At 43.9% G+C, this 18,489-nt stretch overlaps 1 protein-coding gene across 10 annotated transcripts in view; it reads right to left on the bottom strand.

The window, feature by feature from the left end:
* The window catches only part of LOC139540223 (protein bicaudal D homolog 1-like), a 112,586-nt gene extending 95,802 nt beyond the window's left edge, over positions 1-16,784 (bottom strand). For 6 of the 10 annotated variants that reach the window (XM_071343879.1, XM_071343883.1, XM_071343885.1 and 3 more), the window contains exon 1: positions 16,023-16,783. In XM_071343879.1, the coding sequence (XP_071199980.1) occupies positions 16,023-16,238 (216 nt within the window). In that variant the 5' untranslated portion in view covers positions 16,239-16,783. Of the gene's footprint in view, positions 1-16,022 lie in introns of all 10 variants that reach the window. The other 4 variants (XM_071343881.1, XM_071343882.1, XM_071343880.1 and 1 more) reach the window with 1 other exon arrangement.
* Between the last annotated feature and the right edge of the window lie 1,705 nt (positions 16,785-18,489).

The raw sequence follows: 18,489 nt of genomic DNA, 5'->3' as shown, positions 1-18,489 counted from the left end.
TACAAAAAAATGCTTTGAAATTCAATATTAGTTCAATCTGAATAACAAGCATGAATTAGAAATTCAACAGGAGGCCCAATTAATACTTCTGCCATCTGAGTGCCAGTCAAAGCAAAGCACTATTCATGCCATGTCCAACTAGTAGAGCAGAACACATACTGTACAACCCAAAAACGCACACGAATGTAACCATGATGCATGTATACTTTATAGTGCTGAGCGATTAATGCTTTTTGAGGTCGGTTCGGTTTCGGTTCGATAATTTTTTTAAATCATTAAATGCACTATCCATTATGTGGGTTGAATGCTGTAACAACACAGAATAAAACAATGAATAAAAGTTCCACGATGGTAGTGACTGCCCATTACTGCTTATCACTTATGGTTAATAATTGATTCACATTACCTTCATAAATTATTTCAGTTGTTGTGTATATACATTTATTTTATTTGATGACTTTACCATTTCGGTAACAATTTACTTGACACCCAGCGTCATAACACGTTATGACACGGTCATAACTGTGTCATATTATGTCATAACAGTTGACATAACCTGTTATTATATGGTCATGACACTGTCATGACTAGGGCTGTGGCGGTCACGAAATTTTGTCAGTCGGTGATCGTCAAGCAAATAACTGTCGGTCTCACAGCAATTGACCATTAATTAACATAAACACATTTAGCATCTCCTGGCTTCCACACATAGCCTACAAGCCACTGATGCAGACCTTTGGAACATCTACATTTTAAAATGTCTAATAAATCCATGTAATATAGCCTACACCTTCACAATAAATCCATTATTTATTCTACACAGGTCTAAAGAAGCCTATTTCAGAAGAACAGAATAGCATACTCTGAGTTGTCCTTATGTTAGGTCCTGATCTGGCTATGCCAAATGGCTGTGGGCTACACTATTTAATTTAGCAGACAAGATTTGCTTAGAATTCCGTGTCATTATTTTATAGTATGAAGAATACAATTGAACAAAGCTGAATAAAAAAGAGAGGATATTTTCTCCAAACGATTTGAGGGAGGGCGCACATGCGGCTATTCAGTGTTGAGCGATTAACAAAGAAATAGGTATTCCTATATGCTTAATTTAGAGTTATTCATGTAACTTTAGTTGTTCTACAAACGTTGGGCTCTATGTTTCGATTTTTAATACATTGTAAGGCTGCATGATGCAACTCCTAATGATGATTTGAAAAACGTCGCTTGAAAGGCATGAGCTCTGCTATGTTTTTTGCGCAGGCTTTACAACCTACATCAGTCACTCATTCACAATTTGACAAGCACTTGATAATGTCTTGAATTTCACAGCGGCATCCCCTTTGTGTGGCAGTAATGCACCCTAAAAAAAACATGCCTTTTGCCCATTGTGCCCTTCTCCCTGAGTGATGTGCGCTCCATCGGGTCTTTCTCACAGGCTACAAGTGAAGACAGACAGATCGGGGACATGTTTATTCAATTCCGAGGTGCATATTGAAGATATTGGAAGAACTGTCCACATTTACGTTTCGTCAGCTAACAAGATGAGCAGGCCAAACGAACAGTAAAAGCACTAGTCTATGTCAATCTATTATCGCCCATAGTACAAAAGTTGACATTCTATTTTGTGCGAGAAATAAATATTCCAAACATAGTCTGGGACAGTTGTGGGATGCGATAGATCCTAAATTAATACAACTAATAGCATCAAAAAAACTTTTTTACGCAATGACACAACAGATCAGAACATTTAGCTTAAAATGTTGATAAACTATTGGTCTATTTCTTCACATTAACAGCACAGCAATGCGCACATGGGCAGTAGGCTATAAGCGCAAATGTTCCATTAGTGGAAAACACCATTATCAAAAGTGACCGCAAATGCAATTATGCATGTAATGCTTTTATTATAAAGGTAACATTTTTATGGTGAAAATGATCTTCCCCAAACGTGAAATTCACACGCTGCTTATGTATGCCAGTTAGGCTCTACACCCCTTGTAAAGCGGATTATTGTGCTTAAGTTATTTGGCCAATTTAGTTGTGATACAAACCTTATTAAAACATATAGGCCTATGGGCTAGGCTACATGAGGTGTGCGACTATGATTTGAAAAAGTCGCAAAAAAAAGGCATTGTTTCTTGCCTTATGCTGGGCATCATTTACAAGTCATAATATATAACTCACAAGTGACAGGCTAATATTGTCACACATCAGACTATTCTTGATTTAATCTTATCTTTACATACATGAAATAATATACTCTACCGTTCAAAAGTTTGAGGTCACTTAGAAATCTCACTTAGAAAACATTTTTGTCCATTAAAATAACATCAAATTGATCAGAAATACAGTGTAGACATTGTTAATGTTGTAAATGATTATTGTATCTGGAAACGGCAAATTTTTTATGGAATATCTACATAGGCCTTCAGAGGCCCATTATTAGCAACCATCACGCCTGTGTTCCAATGGCACGTTGTGTTAGCTAATCCAAGTCTATCATGTTATTCTGCCCTTGAGTTGCGTTCCCATGCAAAACTAGACAGATAGCTAACAACTAAGTCTTCAATAAAACTCCCAAGGCGTGACTTTTCTTGAATGAATATTGAAAACGTTTATGTTGTAAAACTGCAAAACACAGAAAAGAATATACTTTAGTATTCAATTCACACCAACATACTGTAGCTGTACATTATACATTTGAAGTTGCATGAATACAAAGCACGTGCTACGGTACCATGCATCTGGCATGATGCCAAACCATATAGCTAATTGCTTTCTCATATGGTAATTGACTAACTCCTTTCATTACTCTAATAATGTACAACCATCTATGTAGAATAACAAGGCATATTACACTAGAAACAGTAACAAAAATACAGTATTGTATATTTTACAATTCGTTTGCATGACGCACGAGCAAAGTAATACAGCTAACATCATACATGAAAGGCATTGCAATTTGTGAGTAAATGCAACCAAACAACATTGATATGTAAGAAACTCTATCAATAACAAGATTATCATCATTAGCTAAATGCTTGAATCGAACTTACAAACAAATATTTTCGAAGGCTGAAGCGTGACAAGAAATAACTACACTGAAAGACCTGCACCGTAGCGTTGTTTTTAGCTGCTTCTAAGCGTGCAGAACGAATTGTAAAATATACAATACTGTATTTTTGTTACTGTTTCTAGTGTAATATGCCTTGTTATTCTACATAGATGGTTGTACATTATTAGAGTAATGAAAGGAGTTAGTCAATTACCATATGAGAAAGCAATTAGCTATATGGTTTGGCATCATGCCAGATGCATGGTACCGTAGCACGTGCTTTGTATTCATGCAACTTCAAATGTATAATGTACAGCTACAGTATGTTGGTGTGAATTGAATACTAAAGTATATTCTTTTCTGTGTTTTGCAGTTTTACAACATAAACGTTTTCAATATTCATTCAAGAAAAGTCACGCCTTGGGAGTTTTATTGAAGACTTAGTTGTTAGCTATCTGTCTAGTTTTGCATGGGAACGCAACTCAAGGGCAGAATAGTAAAAAAACATCATCACGGCGGGCTCAAGCATAACCACACACGGTGGTTTGTTTCTACATTCATCAGCCAACAAAGCCTCTGTTCCTATGGAAGACCAGCAGTCTACGGTACAACAACCAGAGCCAAGAGTTCGACAGAGAGAGATGGAGGAGCCTCTTCAGCACATTGGGACCAAGTCTCAATCTACAAGATCAAGGTCATCAAAACAGTCAAGCAGATCCTCAACGGTGAGTTCTGCAGCCATCAAAGCACGCGCCAGAGCAGACGCAGCGCGTACACAAGTCTCCTATGCTGAGAAGGAAGCTTCTGTGATGAAACAAAAGGCTGACCTCGAGGCAAGTTTATAAGTTCTCCAATTTGAGAGAACAGCTGCTGCTGCATTGGCTGAAGCTGCAGCCTTTGAAGAAGCTGTAGAATCAGAACGCAGAGAGCTTCGCAAAGAACTAGACACAGGGACACAGCCCTTAAGTCCAGTCCAGCGTACTTGTGAGTATGTGCAACAACATGCTAGGCCCTACTTTGCTGAACTTCCATTTGAAGTGGAGAAACAAGAGCTTAGTGTTGACCCAGCTACATGCCATAATCCAGAAAGTAGCAAACAACAGAGCATGAGCAGAGACTCTCCGTTCAAAAGAAATGAACAGCAGCATGGTGTAAATGGAAAACAAGCCCACTTCCAGTCACACACACAAAGCGTCCCTGAGTCACAAGTCGCACCAGACCTCATCAAGTACCTCCTACGCCGTGAGATGGTGAGTTCCGGACTCCTGAAGTTTGATGATCGCCCTGAAAATTATTGGGCATGGAAAGCATCCTTTCTCAATGCGATCAGAGACTTGAATTTATCAGCCAGGGAAGAGTTAGATCTAATTACCAAGTGGCTAGGGGCAGAGTCGTCTGAGCAAGCAAACAGAATTAGATCTGTCCATATTTTCAACGCAACAGCAGGGCTTAACATGGTCTGGCAACGACTAGAAGAGTGCTATGGTACACCCGAAGTGATCGAGAATGCACTGTTGAAGAAAATTGATGATTTTCCAAAACTGGCTAACAAAGACAATCACAAACTAAGAGAACTAGGTGACATTCTTCTCGAACTGGAGTGTGCTAAAGTAGAAGGGTACCTTCCAGGCCTCGCTTATCTGGACACATCTCGGGGGGTAAACCCTATAGTAGAGAAACTTCCATTCAGTTTACAAGAAAAATGGATTGCACAGGGATCCAAATACAAGGAGGACTATCGGGTAGCATTCCCACCATTCTCGTTCTTCTCGAGATTCATCAGGAACCAGGCGAAAACTAGAAACGACCCCAGTTTCACCCTCTACACCTCAACTAACCAGGTGTCTATGAAAAGTGAGAAACCTGCCAGGTACAGCAGCAAGACACCTGTGACTGTATACAAAACCGATGTGTCATCTGAGCCCTCAGACCACCAAACCAAACCCAGTAAGACAAAGATTGAAAACCCTGACCATCACTGCCCGATACATAACAAACCTCATCCTCTTAAAAAGTGTCGTGGGTTTAGATACAAAACTCTAGATGAGCGCAAATCATATCTCAAAGAGAATGGAATTTGTTTCCGATGTTGTGGGTCAACTCAGCACAGAGCTAAAGACTGTAAGGTGTCAATCAAGTGCTCTGAGTGCGACAGCGACAGACATCTTGCTGCTCTGCATCCAGGCCCAGCCCCTTCAAATACAGACACTGCTACAGCAGAGAAAGAGCATGGCGGGGAGCAAGGTGACGATGCTCTTCTATCTGTCACCTCAAAGTGTACGGAGATCTGTGGTGAGGCAGTTAATCCAAGATCATGTTCAAAAATATGCCTAGTTAAAGCTTATCCGGCTGGGAAAAGAGAGAAAGCTGTCAAAATGTATGTAGTGCTTGATGAACAGAGTAACAAATCTCTGGCCAAGACAGAGTTTTTCAATCTCTTCAACATCAATGACAACTCTGCTCCATACACCATGAAGACCTGTTCTGGGGTAACAGAGACTTCAGGCAGGAGAGCCGTCAACTTCATGGTGGAGTCTATAGACGGACACATGCAGCTATCTCTCCCTACTCTGATAGAGTGTGATATGATGCCAGACGATAGGACGGAGATTCCCTCCCCCGACATTGCGTATCATCATCCCCATCTGCAACCAGTTATGGACAAAATTCCAGCTGTGGACCCAGACGCTCCCATCCTCCTGCTCTTAGGACGAGACATCTTAAGGGTACACAAGGTACGAGAGCAAATCAATGGGCCCCACGACACTCCTTATGCACAGCGACTCGACCTCGGGTGGGTCATCGTGGGTGAGGTCTGTCTGGGAACGGCTCACCGACCAGCCAATGTTAACGTGTTCAGGACAAACATACTTCAAAATGGTCGCACATCCTATCTGAGCCCTTGCCCTGACATCATCCAGGTAAAAGAGAACTACAACAGCGTAGCTCAGAAACACATCTCTCCCTCTACAATGCACTCGAGAGATCCAAGCACAACTGTGAACACAGACAACCTGGGATGTTCCGTGTTCGACAAAACACAAGACGATGATAAACCAGCACCATCAGTGGAGGACAAAGCCTTTTTGGACATTATGGACAAACAGGTTTTCCAGGATGATGGAAACAACTGGGTGGCTCCACTACCCTTTCGCCCCACTCGACGTCGCCTTCCTAATAACAGGGAGCAGGCCATAAACCGTCTCACATCACTTCGCAGGACTTTAGACAAAAAGCCTGACATGAAGCGTCATTTTATTGACTTCATGCAAAAGATGCTGGATAACGACCAAGCCGAACCTTCACCGCCACTAGAGGGAGACAAAGAATGTTGGTATCTACCCATATTTGGTGTTTACCATCCACAAAAGCCTGAACAAATAAGAGTAGTATTTGACTCCAGTGCTAAGTGTCAAGGCGTGTCACTTAACGATGTTCTGCTCAGTGGTCCAGACTTAAACAACACACTCTTGGGTGTCCTAATGCGCTTCCGCAAGGATTGCATTGCACTAACAGCAGATGTGCAACAAATGTTTTACTGTTTTGGTGTACGTGAGGATCACAGAGATTACTTAAGGTTTCTCTGGTATGAAGACAACAATCCAGATAGAAACATAACTGAGTACAGGATGAAAGTCCATGTATTTGGGAACAGCCCTTCACCAGCCGTAGCCATCTACTGCATGAGACGAGCAGCGCTACAGGGTGAGAAGGAACACGGATCAGAACCCAAGCAATATTTAGTGAGGAACTTCTACGTCGATGATGGGCTGACATCAGTAGCTACAACAGAAGAAGCTATCAACATTCTAAGAAAAACACAAGCAATGTTGGCGGAGTCCAACATGAAACTACACAAGATTGCATCCAATAGCAAAACAGTTATGGAAGCCTTCCCTATGGAGGACCGTGCAAAAGACTTAAAAGATCTGGACCTAGGAGTGGATCCTCTCCCCTTTCAACGGAGTCTGGGACTTTCCTGGAACCTGGAAACAGACAGCTTCTCATTCCAGGTGTCCCACAATGAGAAGCCTTTTACACGGAGAGGCATCCTGTCCACAGTGAATAGTCTTTATGACCCCCTTGGGTTCGTGGCTCCAATAACAATGCAAGGTAAAGCCTTAATCAGAGAACTCTCTTCTGATCAGAGTGAGTGGGATGCCCCTCTTCCCCCAGAAAAAGATGAGAAATGGAAAATGTGGAAGGATTCTTTGATGGAGTTGGAACATATGTATATTCAGCGGACCTACATCCCAGTCTCCTTGTCTACCACTCAAAGAAGAGAGCTACACATCTTCTCGGATGCCTCTACAGTAGCCATAGGAGCGGTAGCCTACCTGAGAGTTATTGACTCGGAAGGTCAATGCCATGTTGGATTTGTCATGGGGAAATCAAAATTGGCCCCTCGTCCGGCCCACACTATCCCACGCCTAGAACTGTGTGCGGCTTTGCTAGCTGTTGAGATGTATGAACTGATCAGAGACGAAATTGACAATGATGTAAATGTGGCCAAGTTCTACACACACAGTAAGATAGTTCTCGGTTACATCCACAATGTCACCAAAAGATTCTATGTGTATGTTGCCAATAGGGTAACTCGCATCAGGAAGTCTACCCATCCAGATCAGTGGTGTTATGTAAACACTGACAGCAATCCAGCAGACCATGCAACCAGGCCTATACTTGCTGCGCTCTTAAAGTACACCAGTTGGTTCTCAGGTCCACCTTTCCTGACCCAAACAAACTCAAGTGAGCCTGAGAACATAAATTTTGACCTTGTAGAGCCTCACGCAGACGCAGAGATTCGACCAGACGTCACTGTCTTCGCCTCTAAGGTTTCTGGAGCTCAACTCGTCTCTCATCGCTTTGAGAGGTTCTCAAGCTGGAAAGCTCTCAATCGAGCCACAGCACGACTCATTCATGTTGCCAGATCCTTCCATGAAGGTGCGGACAACACCAGCTGCAGAGGCTGGCATGACTGTAAAAAACCATGCGGTACAAGTGAGTTGTCACAAGCCAAAACAGCAATCATTCACTGTGTGCAACATGAAGCCTTCAGAGAAGAATTCAAATGCCTTGAAAAAGGAAAAGAGTTCCCAAAACAAAGTACACTCAAAAAACCTTTCCCAGTACTGACAAAAAGGTTAGGAAAGTAGAACTAAAAATTGTCAAGCAAGGAGCTGCTAAGGTGTTTCTGAGACCAATCTCAGAGATTGTTGTTCTTCTTTCTGAAGCATCCTAGAGACAAAAGATAAAAATAGAAAGGACATTATTTGTTTCTTGATATGTTTTATTTCATAGTGGCACAATTTCATTATACCAGGCGGGGAGTGTGCTGCCATCCTGTTAACAGATTATTTTATTACAATGGTTAAGATGGATTTTCATTGTGTTCCATGGTGTTATTTGCCCCCTATTGGAGATTTCTGGTACTTAGAATGTACGCAAACAGGAAGTAGAAAATTCGTTCTGCACGCATAGAAGCAGCTAAAAACAACGCTACAGTGCAGGTCTTTCAGTGTAGTTATTTCTTGTCACGCTTCAGCCTTGGAAAATATTTGTTTGTAAGTTCGATTCAAGCATTTAGCTAATGATGATAATCTTGTTATTGATAGAGTTTCTTACATATCAATGTTGGTTGGTTGCATTTACTCACAAATTGCAATGCCTTTCATGTATGATGTTAGCTGTATTACTTTGCTCGTGCGTCATGCAAACGAATTGTAAAATATACAATACTGTATTTTTGTTACTGTTTCTAGTGTAATATGCCTTGTTAGCTACACAGCTAGCTACATAGCCTTCTTTGTATCAAAGATAATTGTGTAGTCTAGAGCGATTTTCTAGGTTAGCTAGCCAGCTACTGTCGTTCTTTTAACGCAACGTAACGTAATCAACACTGCTAGCTAGCCAGCTAGCCCCCGAATAGCAGCACTGTAGAAACTATTACACTCAACGGAACGACTTGATTAGTGTAGTGTCAACAACGCAGCCACTGCCAGCTAGCCTACAAAGTCAACAACGCAGCCACTGCCAGCTAGCCTACTTCAGCAGTACTGTATCATCTTAATCATTCTAGTCAATAAGATTCTTGCTACGTAAGCTTAACTTTCTGAACATTCGAGACGCGTAGTCCACTTGTCATTCCAATCTCCTTTGCATTAGCGTAGTCTCTTCTGTAGCCTGTCAACTATGTGTCTGTCTATCCCTGTTCTCTCCTCTCTGCACAGACCATACAAACGCTCCACACCGCGTGGCCGCGGCCACCCTAATCTGGTGGTCCCACCACGCACGACCCACGTGGAGTTCCAGGTCTCCGGTAGCCTCTGGAACTGCCGATCTGCGGCCAACAAGGCAGAGTTCATCTCAGCCTATGCCTCCCTCCAGTCCCTCGACTTCTTGGCACTGACGGAAACATGGATCACCACAGATAACACTGCTACTCCTACTGCTCTCTCTTCGTCCGCCCACGTGTTCTCGCACACCCCGAGAGCTTCTGGTCAGCGGGGTGGTGGCACCGGGATCCTCATCTCTCCCAAGTGGTCATTCTCTCTTTCTCCCCTTACCCATCTGTCTATCGCCTCCTTTGAATTCCATGCTGTCACAGTTACCAGCCCTTTCAAGCTTAACATCCTTATCATTTATCGCCCTCCAGGTTCCCTCGGAGAGTTCATCAATGAGCTTGATGCCTTGATAAGCTCCTTTCCTGAGGACGGCTCACCTCTCACAGTTCTGGGCGACTTTAACCTCCCCACGTCTACCTTTGACTCATTCCTCTCTGCCTCCTTCTTTCCACTCCTCTCCTCTTTTGACCTCACCCTCTCACCTTCCCCCCCTACTCACAAGGCAGGCAATACGCTCGACCTCATCTTTACTAGATGCTGTTCTTCCACTAACCTCATTGCAACTCCCCTCCAAGTCTCCGACCACTACCTTGTATCCTTTTCCCTCTCGCTCTCATCCAACACTTCCCACACTGCCCCTACTCGGATGGTATCGCGCCGTCCCAACCTTCGCTCTCTCTCCCCCGCTACCCTCTCCTCTTCCATCCTATCATCTCTTCCCTCTGCTCAAACCTTCTCCAACCTATCTCCTGATTCTGCCTCCTCAACCCTCCTCTCCTCCCTTTCTGCATCCTTTGATTCTCTATGTCCCCTATCCTCCAGGCCGGCTCGGTCCTCCCCTCCCGCTCCGTGGCTCGACGACTCATTGCGAGCTCACAGAACAGGGCTCCGGGCAGCCGAGCGGAAATGGAGGAAAACTCGCCTCCCTGCGGACCTGGCATCGTTTCACTCCCTCCTCTCTACATTTTCCTCTTCTGTCTCTGCTGCTAAAGCCACTTTCTACCACTCTAAATTCCAAGCATCTGCCTCTAACCCTAGGAAGCTCTTTGCCACCTTCTCCTCCCTCCTGAATCCTCCTCCCCCTCCCCCCCCCTCCTCCCTCTCTGCAGATGACTTCGTCAACCATTTTGAAAAGAAGGTCGACGACATCCGATCCTCGTTTGCTAAGTCAAACGACACCGCTGGTTCTGCTCACACTGCCCTACCCTGTGCTCTGACCTCTTTCTCCCCTCTCTCTCCAGATGAAATCTCGCGTCTTGTGACGGCCGGCCGCCCAACAACCTGCCCGCTTGACCCTATCCCCTCCTCTCTTCTCCAGACCATTTCCGGAGACCTTCTCCCTTACCTCACCTCGCTCATCAACTCATCCCTGACCGCTGGCTACGTCCCTTCCGTCTTCAAGAGAGCGAGAGTTGCACCCCTTCTGAAAAAACCTACACTCGATCCCTCCGATGTCAACAACTACAGACCAGTATCCCTTCTTTCTTTTCTCTCCAAAACTCTTGAACGTGCCGTCCTTGGCCAGCTCTCCCGCTATCTCTCTCAGAATGACCTTCTTGATCCAAATCAGTCAGGTTTCAAGACTAGTCATTCAACTGAGACTGCTCTTCTCTGTATCACGGAGGCGCTCCGCACTGCTAAAGCTAACTCTCTCTCCTCTGCTCTCATCCTTCTAGACCTATCGGCTGCCTTCGATACTGTGAACCATCAGATCCTCCTCTCCACCCTCTCCGAGTTGGGCATCTCCGGCGCGGCCCACGCTTGGATTGCGTCCTACCTGACAGGTCGCTCCTACCAGGTGGCGTGGCGAGAATCTGTCTCCTCACCACGTGCTCTCACCACTGGTGTCCCCCAGGGCTCTGTTCTAGGCCCTCTCATATTCTCGCTATACACCAAGTCACTTGGCTCTGTCATAACCTCACATGGTCTCTCCTATCATTGCTATGCAGACGACACACAACTAATCTTCTCCTTTCCCCCTTCTGATGACCAGGTGGCGAATCGCATCTCTGCATGTCTGGCAGACATATCAGTGTGGATGACGGATCACCACCTCAAGCTGAACCTCGGCAAGACGGAGCTGCTCTTCCTCCCGGGGAAGGACTGCCCGTTCCATGATCTCGCCATCACGGTTGACAACTCCATTGTGTCCTCCTCCCAGAGCGCTAAGAACCTTGGCGTGATCCTGGACAACACCCTGTCGTTCTCAACTAACATCAAGGCGGTGGCCCGTTCCTGTAGGTTCATGCTCTACAACATCCGCAGAGTACGACCCTGCCTCACACAGGAAGCGGCGCAGGTCCTAATCCAGGCACTTGTCATCTCCCGTCTGGATTACTGCAACTCGCTGTTGGCTGGGCTCCCTGCCTGTGCCATTAAACCCCTACAACTCATCCAGAACGCCGCAGCCCGTCTGGTGTTCAACCTTCCCAAGTTCTCTCACGTCACCCCGCTCCTCCGCTCTCTCCACTGGCTTCCAGTTGAAGCTCGCATCCGCTACAAGACCATGGTGCTTGCCTACGGAGCTGTGAGGGGAACGGCACCTCCGTACCTTCAGGCTCTGATCAGGCCCTACAGCCAAACAAGGGCACTGCGTTCATCCACCTCTGGCCTGCTCGCCTCCCTACCACTGAGGAAGTACAGTTCCCGCTCAGCCCAGTCAAAACTGTTCGCTGCTCTGGCCCCCCAATGGTGGAACAAACTCCCTCACGACGCCAGGACAGCGGAGTCAATCACCACCTTCCGGAGACACCTGAAACCCCACCTCTTTAAGGAATACCTAGGATAGGATAAAGTAATCCTTCTCACCCCCCCCCCCCCCCCCCCCTTAAAAGATTTAGATGCACTATTGTAAAGTGGCTGTTCCACTGGATGTCATAAGGTGAATGCACCAATTTGTAAGTCGCTCTGGATAAGAGCGTCTGCTAAATGACTTAAATGTAAATGTAAATGTTATTCTACATAGATGGTTGTACATTATTAGAGTAATGAAAGGAGTTAGTCAATTACCATATGAGAAAGCAATTAGCTATATGGTTTGGCATCATGCCAGATGCATGGTACCGTAGCACGTGCTTTGTATTCATGCAACTTCAAATGTATAATGTACAGCTACAGTATGTTGGTGTGAATTGAATACTAAAGTATATTCTTTTCTGTGTTTTGCAGTTTTACAACATAAACGTTTTCAATATTCATTCAAGAAAAGTCACGCCTTGGGAGTTTTATTGAAGACTTAGTTGTTAGCTATCTGTCTAGTTTTGCATGGGAACGCAACTCAAGGGCAGAATACATGTTAAAAGGCTAATTGATCATTAGAAAACTATTTTGCAATTATGTTAGCACAGCTGAAAACTGTTATGATTATGATGGTAATAATGCTTCATGACAGTGTCATAAAGTGTATTTTCTACAAGTTATTTAAAATATGATGAAAAAAACATGTCTGGAAAGAATTCAATACAGCAACAACAAAGGATTTAAGAAACAAACTTTCAAACGAAAGGAAACTACTTGGCAGGGAAAAACTAACTTGAATAAATCTGGGGTTTGACAATTATGTAGGTGTCATAACGAGCCATACAAGAACGCAATATATGTCACTATAGGGATAAATATATGGCTCATGACAGTGTTAGGACCATATTATGACAGGTTATGACAAGTTATGTCAGCTGTTATGACATATGACATGGTTATGCCCGTGTCATAAAGTGTTATGACACTGGATGCCAAGTAAAGTGTTTCCATTATTTCATTCAAAGTCATTCTCTAATCTCTATAGAACTGTTGCATATGCTGTCTGACAAAATCCCTATTTTGTAGTTCTTCAAAGTAAATAAGGCATACTTTTATGACTGCTGAATAAATAACAACTATCAATCACTTAGATCATGTATTTTCAGGTAGAGATACCACGCTAAGCAACAGCTGCTCTCTATATCACCCCACGATCGCACATTCTTCTGTCTCTTCCGTAGCAGGTGTAAAAGAAACACAGACCGGGCAAGTAGATGGACAATGGATTATGGTCAATGTAGTTAATTACCACGTTTTATGCACTAAACTATGTAGAATATTGGTCTGTTGGAAACTACAACTCCCTACTACAACGCACAGTTCAGGCTGGATCTGATTTATCTCTAGAGAAACTGCAATGTGCGCATTGAGCTCTTTGTTTAGTGTTGCAGTGATTTCACACGCTGTAGCTGACGTGTAAAGTGTTGAGTCATCTGTATACATAGACACACAGGCTTTACTCAGAGCCAATGGCAGGTCATTAGTAAAGATTGAAAAAAAGTAAAGGGGCCTAGACAGCTGACCTAGGGAATGCCTGATTCTACCTGGATTATGTTGGAGGCAACCATTAAAGAACACCCTCTGTGTTCTGTTAGACAGGTAAGTCTCGATCCACAATATAGCCATAACATATATGTTTTTCCAGTCGCATACTATGATTGATAATGTCAAAAGCCGCACTGGAGTGTAACAAAACAGCTCAAACAATATTTTTTATTATCAATTTCTCTCAGCCAATCATCAGTCATTTGTGAAAGTCGTGTTCATTTATTTACTGTAAAATAGCATTGCATCTGGTCAAACACAATTTTTTCCAAACGTTTACTAACATTTGGTAACAGGGTGGTTGGTCAGCTATTTGAGCCAGTAAAGGGTGCTATTCTATTCATGGGTAGCGGAATGACCTTTGCCCCCCTCCAGGCCTGAGGGCAATTTTTTTTTAAACACTTAGATTAAAGAGATGGCAAATAGAAGTGGCAATATCGTCCTCTATCATCCTCAGTCATTTTCCATCCAAGTTGTCAGACCCAGGCGACTTGTCATTGTTGCTAGACAACAATCATTTTTTCTCCTCTTCCACACTCACTTTATGGAATTCAAAAAGGCTTGTCTTTCATAATTTGGTCAGCTTTACTTGGATGTGTGGGTTAGGTGATTGTTACTGGCATGTCATGCCTAAATTTGCTAATCTTGTAGTTGGCAATATCAGTGGGTTTTGTGATGAAGGAGCCATCTAATTCAATGAATGATGGAGCTGAGTTTGCCTTTTTGCCCAAAGTGTAATTTAAGGTGCTCCAAAGCTTTTTACTATCATTCTTTATATAATTTATCTTTGTTTCATAGTACTGGCTTTGGAGAATAAAAATAATTATGACATACATTAAACCAATGTGTGAAATTCCACAATTATATCAAATTAGGAAACTCTAAAACTAGATTGTTAATGAGTAAAATAACAACTTTCTTAGCCCAGTGCTAAGCTTAATGAATATTCAAATTAGGTTACAATGGAACTCTGTGATCGGCTGGCTCTGAAAAGCTGATGATAAGAACTCTCTTAGCCCAGGGCTAAGTGCAGAGTTAAACGGGTTATAGATTCAGGACAGTAAAATACATCTTGATAACTAAGACTAAGTCGTTGGTAACCATGCACCGTACTGTAAAAGATGACACTGGTTTAAATCTGATATAGAACTGGGCTGCTTTGCAAAGGGAATTTAATCCATATCAAACTGCCGTTATTGCCCATCTCCCTTCCCACGTCAACCGTTCTAGACTCTAGTCTCTACTCCCAATAGCACTATAGGTTCTCCACCTCCATAATGACCTTGAACTTGGAGCTCTGTCAGCATCTGCTCTTCCCTTTTGCTTTATGCATGTTTGACCGAATGCATAAACACATAGTCATACATTTTTCAAGCCCTGGCAAGTGGGGACAGACAAACTCAATACCTATGGAGTTTATGATATTCTTTACAGTTACAATTACTTTAGAAATGAAACTTTAGAAAAAGAGCTCGCCCAGCAGTGTTGTGGAAGTGGATCCAGGGACCTATCCAGACACTTCACAGATTCTTCATGAAAACGTGACACTTGGATCAATAGGCAAGTGAGCCACCACACAAACCATAGTAGACAGCAACTCTGAAGCTCCAATTACCAAAGCATTCCTTCATTTACTCTTGTGCATACCTCATCTCTTGAGCAGATCTTTACAGTCCCACCATAACAGTCTGAATGACAACTGACCCCATGCACTCAAACAATGACTAAAAGGCTAACTTTACTGTGATGCATTGCATATTTGCTTTGTGAAGGGTGACATTTGCAGTAGAAAGGGCCTAGTTTAAACAATGCCTGCAGTTTGTGTGTGTGTGTGTGTGTGTGTGTCCAATGCACTTAGGGACGGGAGCCACCCACATTGAGAGGATGGGAGAATAGGGAAATCACCTCAGTCTCTGACACAGACAGCACTTAACATAATTCATTACTCCATGACTGCACAGGACATATGCACTTCACCAAGAGATAAATGACAGAGGTCATGCAAAGTAAGATGCAAAAAGTGGACTACGAACCCACACACACACGTACCTTTTCCATACAAATAATGTGTGGATCATGTCAAAGAAATGTACAAAACATATGGCAATAAGCTCACCCAAACGTAAATATGTTTTGTAGGGGCCCTGTCTTGCCATTTCGTGTAACCTAATATGATCTAATAATAGGTTTGGTGATTGAGTTGTACATAATATAATATAATTTATCTTGTATAGATTGGGGAAAGGCTGCATCCTCTAGCATAGTGTATACTAGCCTACCTCTTGTAATTGTTCCAACTCTTGCTTCAGCGTCTCCTGTTCCGATTCCAAATCGGCATACTGCTGCTTCAAAGTCTGGTTCTCTTCCAACACAACAAGACCGCATTCTGCCGCCCTGATCTTCTCTCTGTTCGCATCCGCAAGTTCCTGGGTGAGCCGCTCGACCTCCGCCCGGTACTGATCCACAGTCTCCCCGCATCCTCCACCGGCAGCCATCGCCCTCTCTCCCTGTCTCTAGTTTCGCCGTCCTCGCGTTGGATAGACTACACAGAGGCGGAGGCTGGAGGATGCTGAAACAAACGCCGCGGAACCCACCCCTGTTAAATCTGGTGAAACCAGGTGGAATAGGCTATTGCAGAACCAAAATAAATGCTCTTTCTATCAGTGAAAGATTATTGTTATTATTAGCCTACTTCAACAGTGTTCGTAGCCTAATGATAAATGTCATTAGAGCATCTCTTCGTCAATTCTTTAAGATAATTTTTGCTTATTCACTGGGTACAGGACGCCATCTCTCGATTATTATGAGGCAAAGTGGTCCACGAAATTGCTTCCATCCGTTCTCCCGTGACGTCATTACACGTCGGCGCATCTCCAATACTGTGTGATCGCAGCCCAGTAATGTACTACTGCTCCCCACAATTTGTTCCTGCAACCCTCGAGCATCCCATTGTTTCCTTCATTGAACAGGACACTGTCTACCGGTCGCCCCCGTCTCCCTCTAGTAAAGCAGGCGGGAGGCTGGAGCGACACTGTGTCCTAAATAACTAACTTGCTAGTTAGTGACACTGTTTGCTAGCTTGCTAGTTAGTTAGCACACAGTGTCGCCCCGCCTCCTGCCTGCTGTGTACCTGAGAAAACCCTGCCGAAAAATTGTCAAAGACTCCAGCCACCCCAGTCATAGACTGTTCTCTCTACTACCGCATGGCAGGCGGTACCAGAGTGCCAAGTCTAGGACAAAAAGTATTCTCAACAGTTTTTACTCCCAAGCCATAAGACTCCTGAACAGGTAATCAAATGGCTACTCGGACTATTTGCATTGTGTGCCCCCCAACCCTTCTTTTTACGCTGCTGCTACTCTCTGTTCATCATATATGCATAGTCACTTTAACCATATCTACATGTACATACTACTTCAATCAGCCTGACTAACCGGTGTCTGTATGTTGCCTCGCTAATTTATAGCCTCGCTACTGTATATAGCCTGTCTTTTTACTGTTGTTTTATTTCTTTACTTACCTTTTGTTCACCTTACACCTTTTTTGCACTATTGGTTAGAGCCTGTAAGTAAGCATACCTGTTGTATTCGGGGCACGTGACAAATAAACTTTGATATGATTTGATTTGACAGGCGGGGCCCAAGGACACTGTCTACTGATTGCCCCCGTCTCCTGCTAGCACATCAGGTGGGAGACTGGGGCGACAACATGTGCTAACTAGCTAGCTTGCTAGTTAGTGACACGTGCGCTATTTTGCTAGTTAGCTAGCACACGGTGTCGCCCCTGCCTCCTGCCTGCTGTGTACCCGAGAACTATGCTGACAGGCAGGGCCCAAGGACACAGTCTACCAGTCGCCACCGCCTCCCGCTGGCACAGCAGGCGGGTAAGACACCATGTGCTTGCTAGTTAGCTAGCTGGCACACATGGTGTTGCCCCCCGCCTCCTGCCTGTTGTGTACTGGAGAAAAACATGCCCGACAGACGGGGGCGAAGGACACTGTCTACCGGTGTCGACCCCGCCTACCGCTAGCTACTCCAATACAGAGCAGCGCCCCTGTGTACTGGAGTCCTAGCTTCAAAATATACCAATAGAAGTATAAAGAGGAGTTCCTGCAGATGCAGGAATACCCACATGCAGCAACACCCCGAATTGCGGGCCGCAATTACACCCTTTTCCATCTGTTAATGCTGAGAAAATATAATATATTGTCTGGATCATTTTTCATACCTGAGTGATTCTTCAAGAAACCCAGACACATTTTTTTTTTCTTTTTAAAGAAGGGGGTACCTGTAGCCCAATATGGCGATCAGAGTATGGGCGAGTGAGTGTGTCGAAAGGAAAGTAGTGGGTGTGTGGAAAGGAATGTGTGTGTTAAAAGCGGTCTGCTATAGGTTAGACTGCTTTGATTGAGCAGTGTTGTTGTTTTTTCCACAGCCTTTCCGTACTGTTGAACATAACATACTCTAGGTGCATATCAAAGTTCCAGAGTGGGGTCTCTGCTAGTTTTAAAGTTATGCTCCATTTTACAGAGAAATTGGCATAGCAGTCAATGTAACCAATTATTAATATATATACTAGATGACTGCGGGGCGCAGTTTTGAAGCCACCGCGCCTCCATCTTGGCACTCCCCCACCGTTGCAAAAAATATTCCTTGCTTACAAATTGGATCAGAACTCTAAAAGTGGCAGAGATCCCACCCTGGAACTTTGATGTTCTTGTATATTATGTTCAACAATATGCTGAACAA

Source organism: Salvelinus alpinus, chromosome 15, assembly GCF_045679555.1.
Source record: "Salvelinus alpinus chromosome 15, SLU_Salpinus.1, whole genome shotgun sequence".
In the NCBI taxonomy this organism is placed as follows: Eukaryota; Metazoa; Chordata; class Actinopteri; order Salmoniformes; family Salmonidae; genus Salvelinus; species Salvelinus alpinus.
The sequence above is the reverse complement of the archived record's forward strand: the minus strand, read 5'-3'. Positions and strand labels throughout refer to the sequence as shown.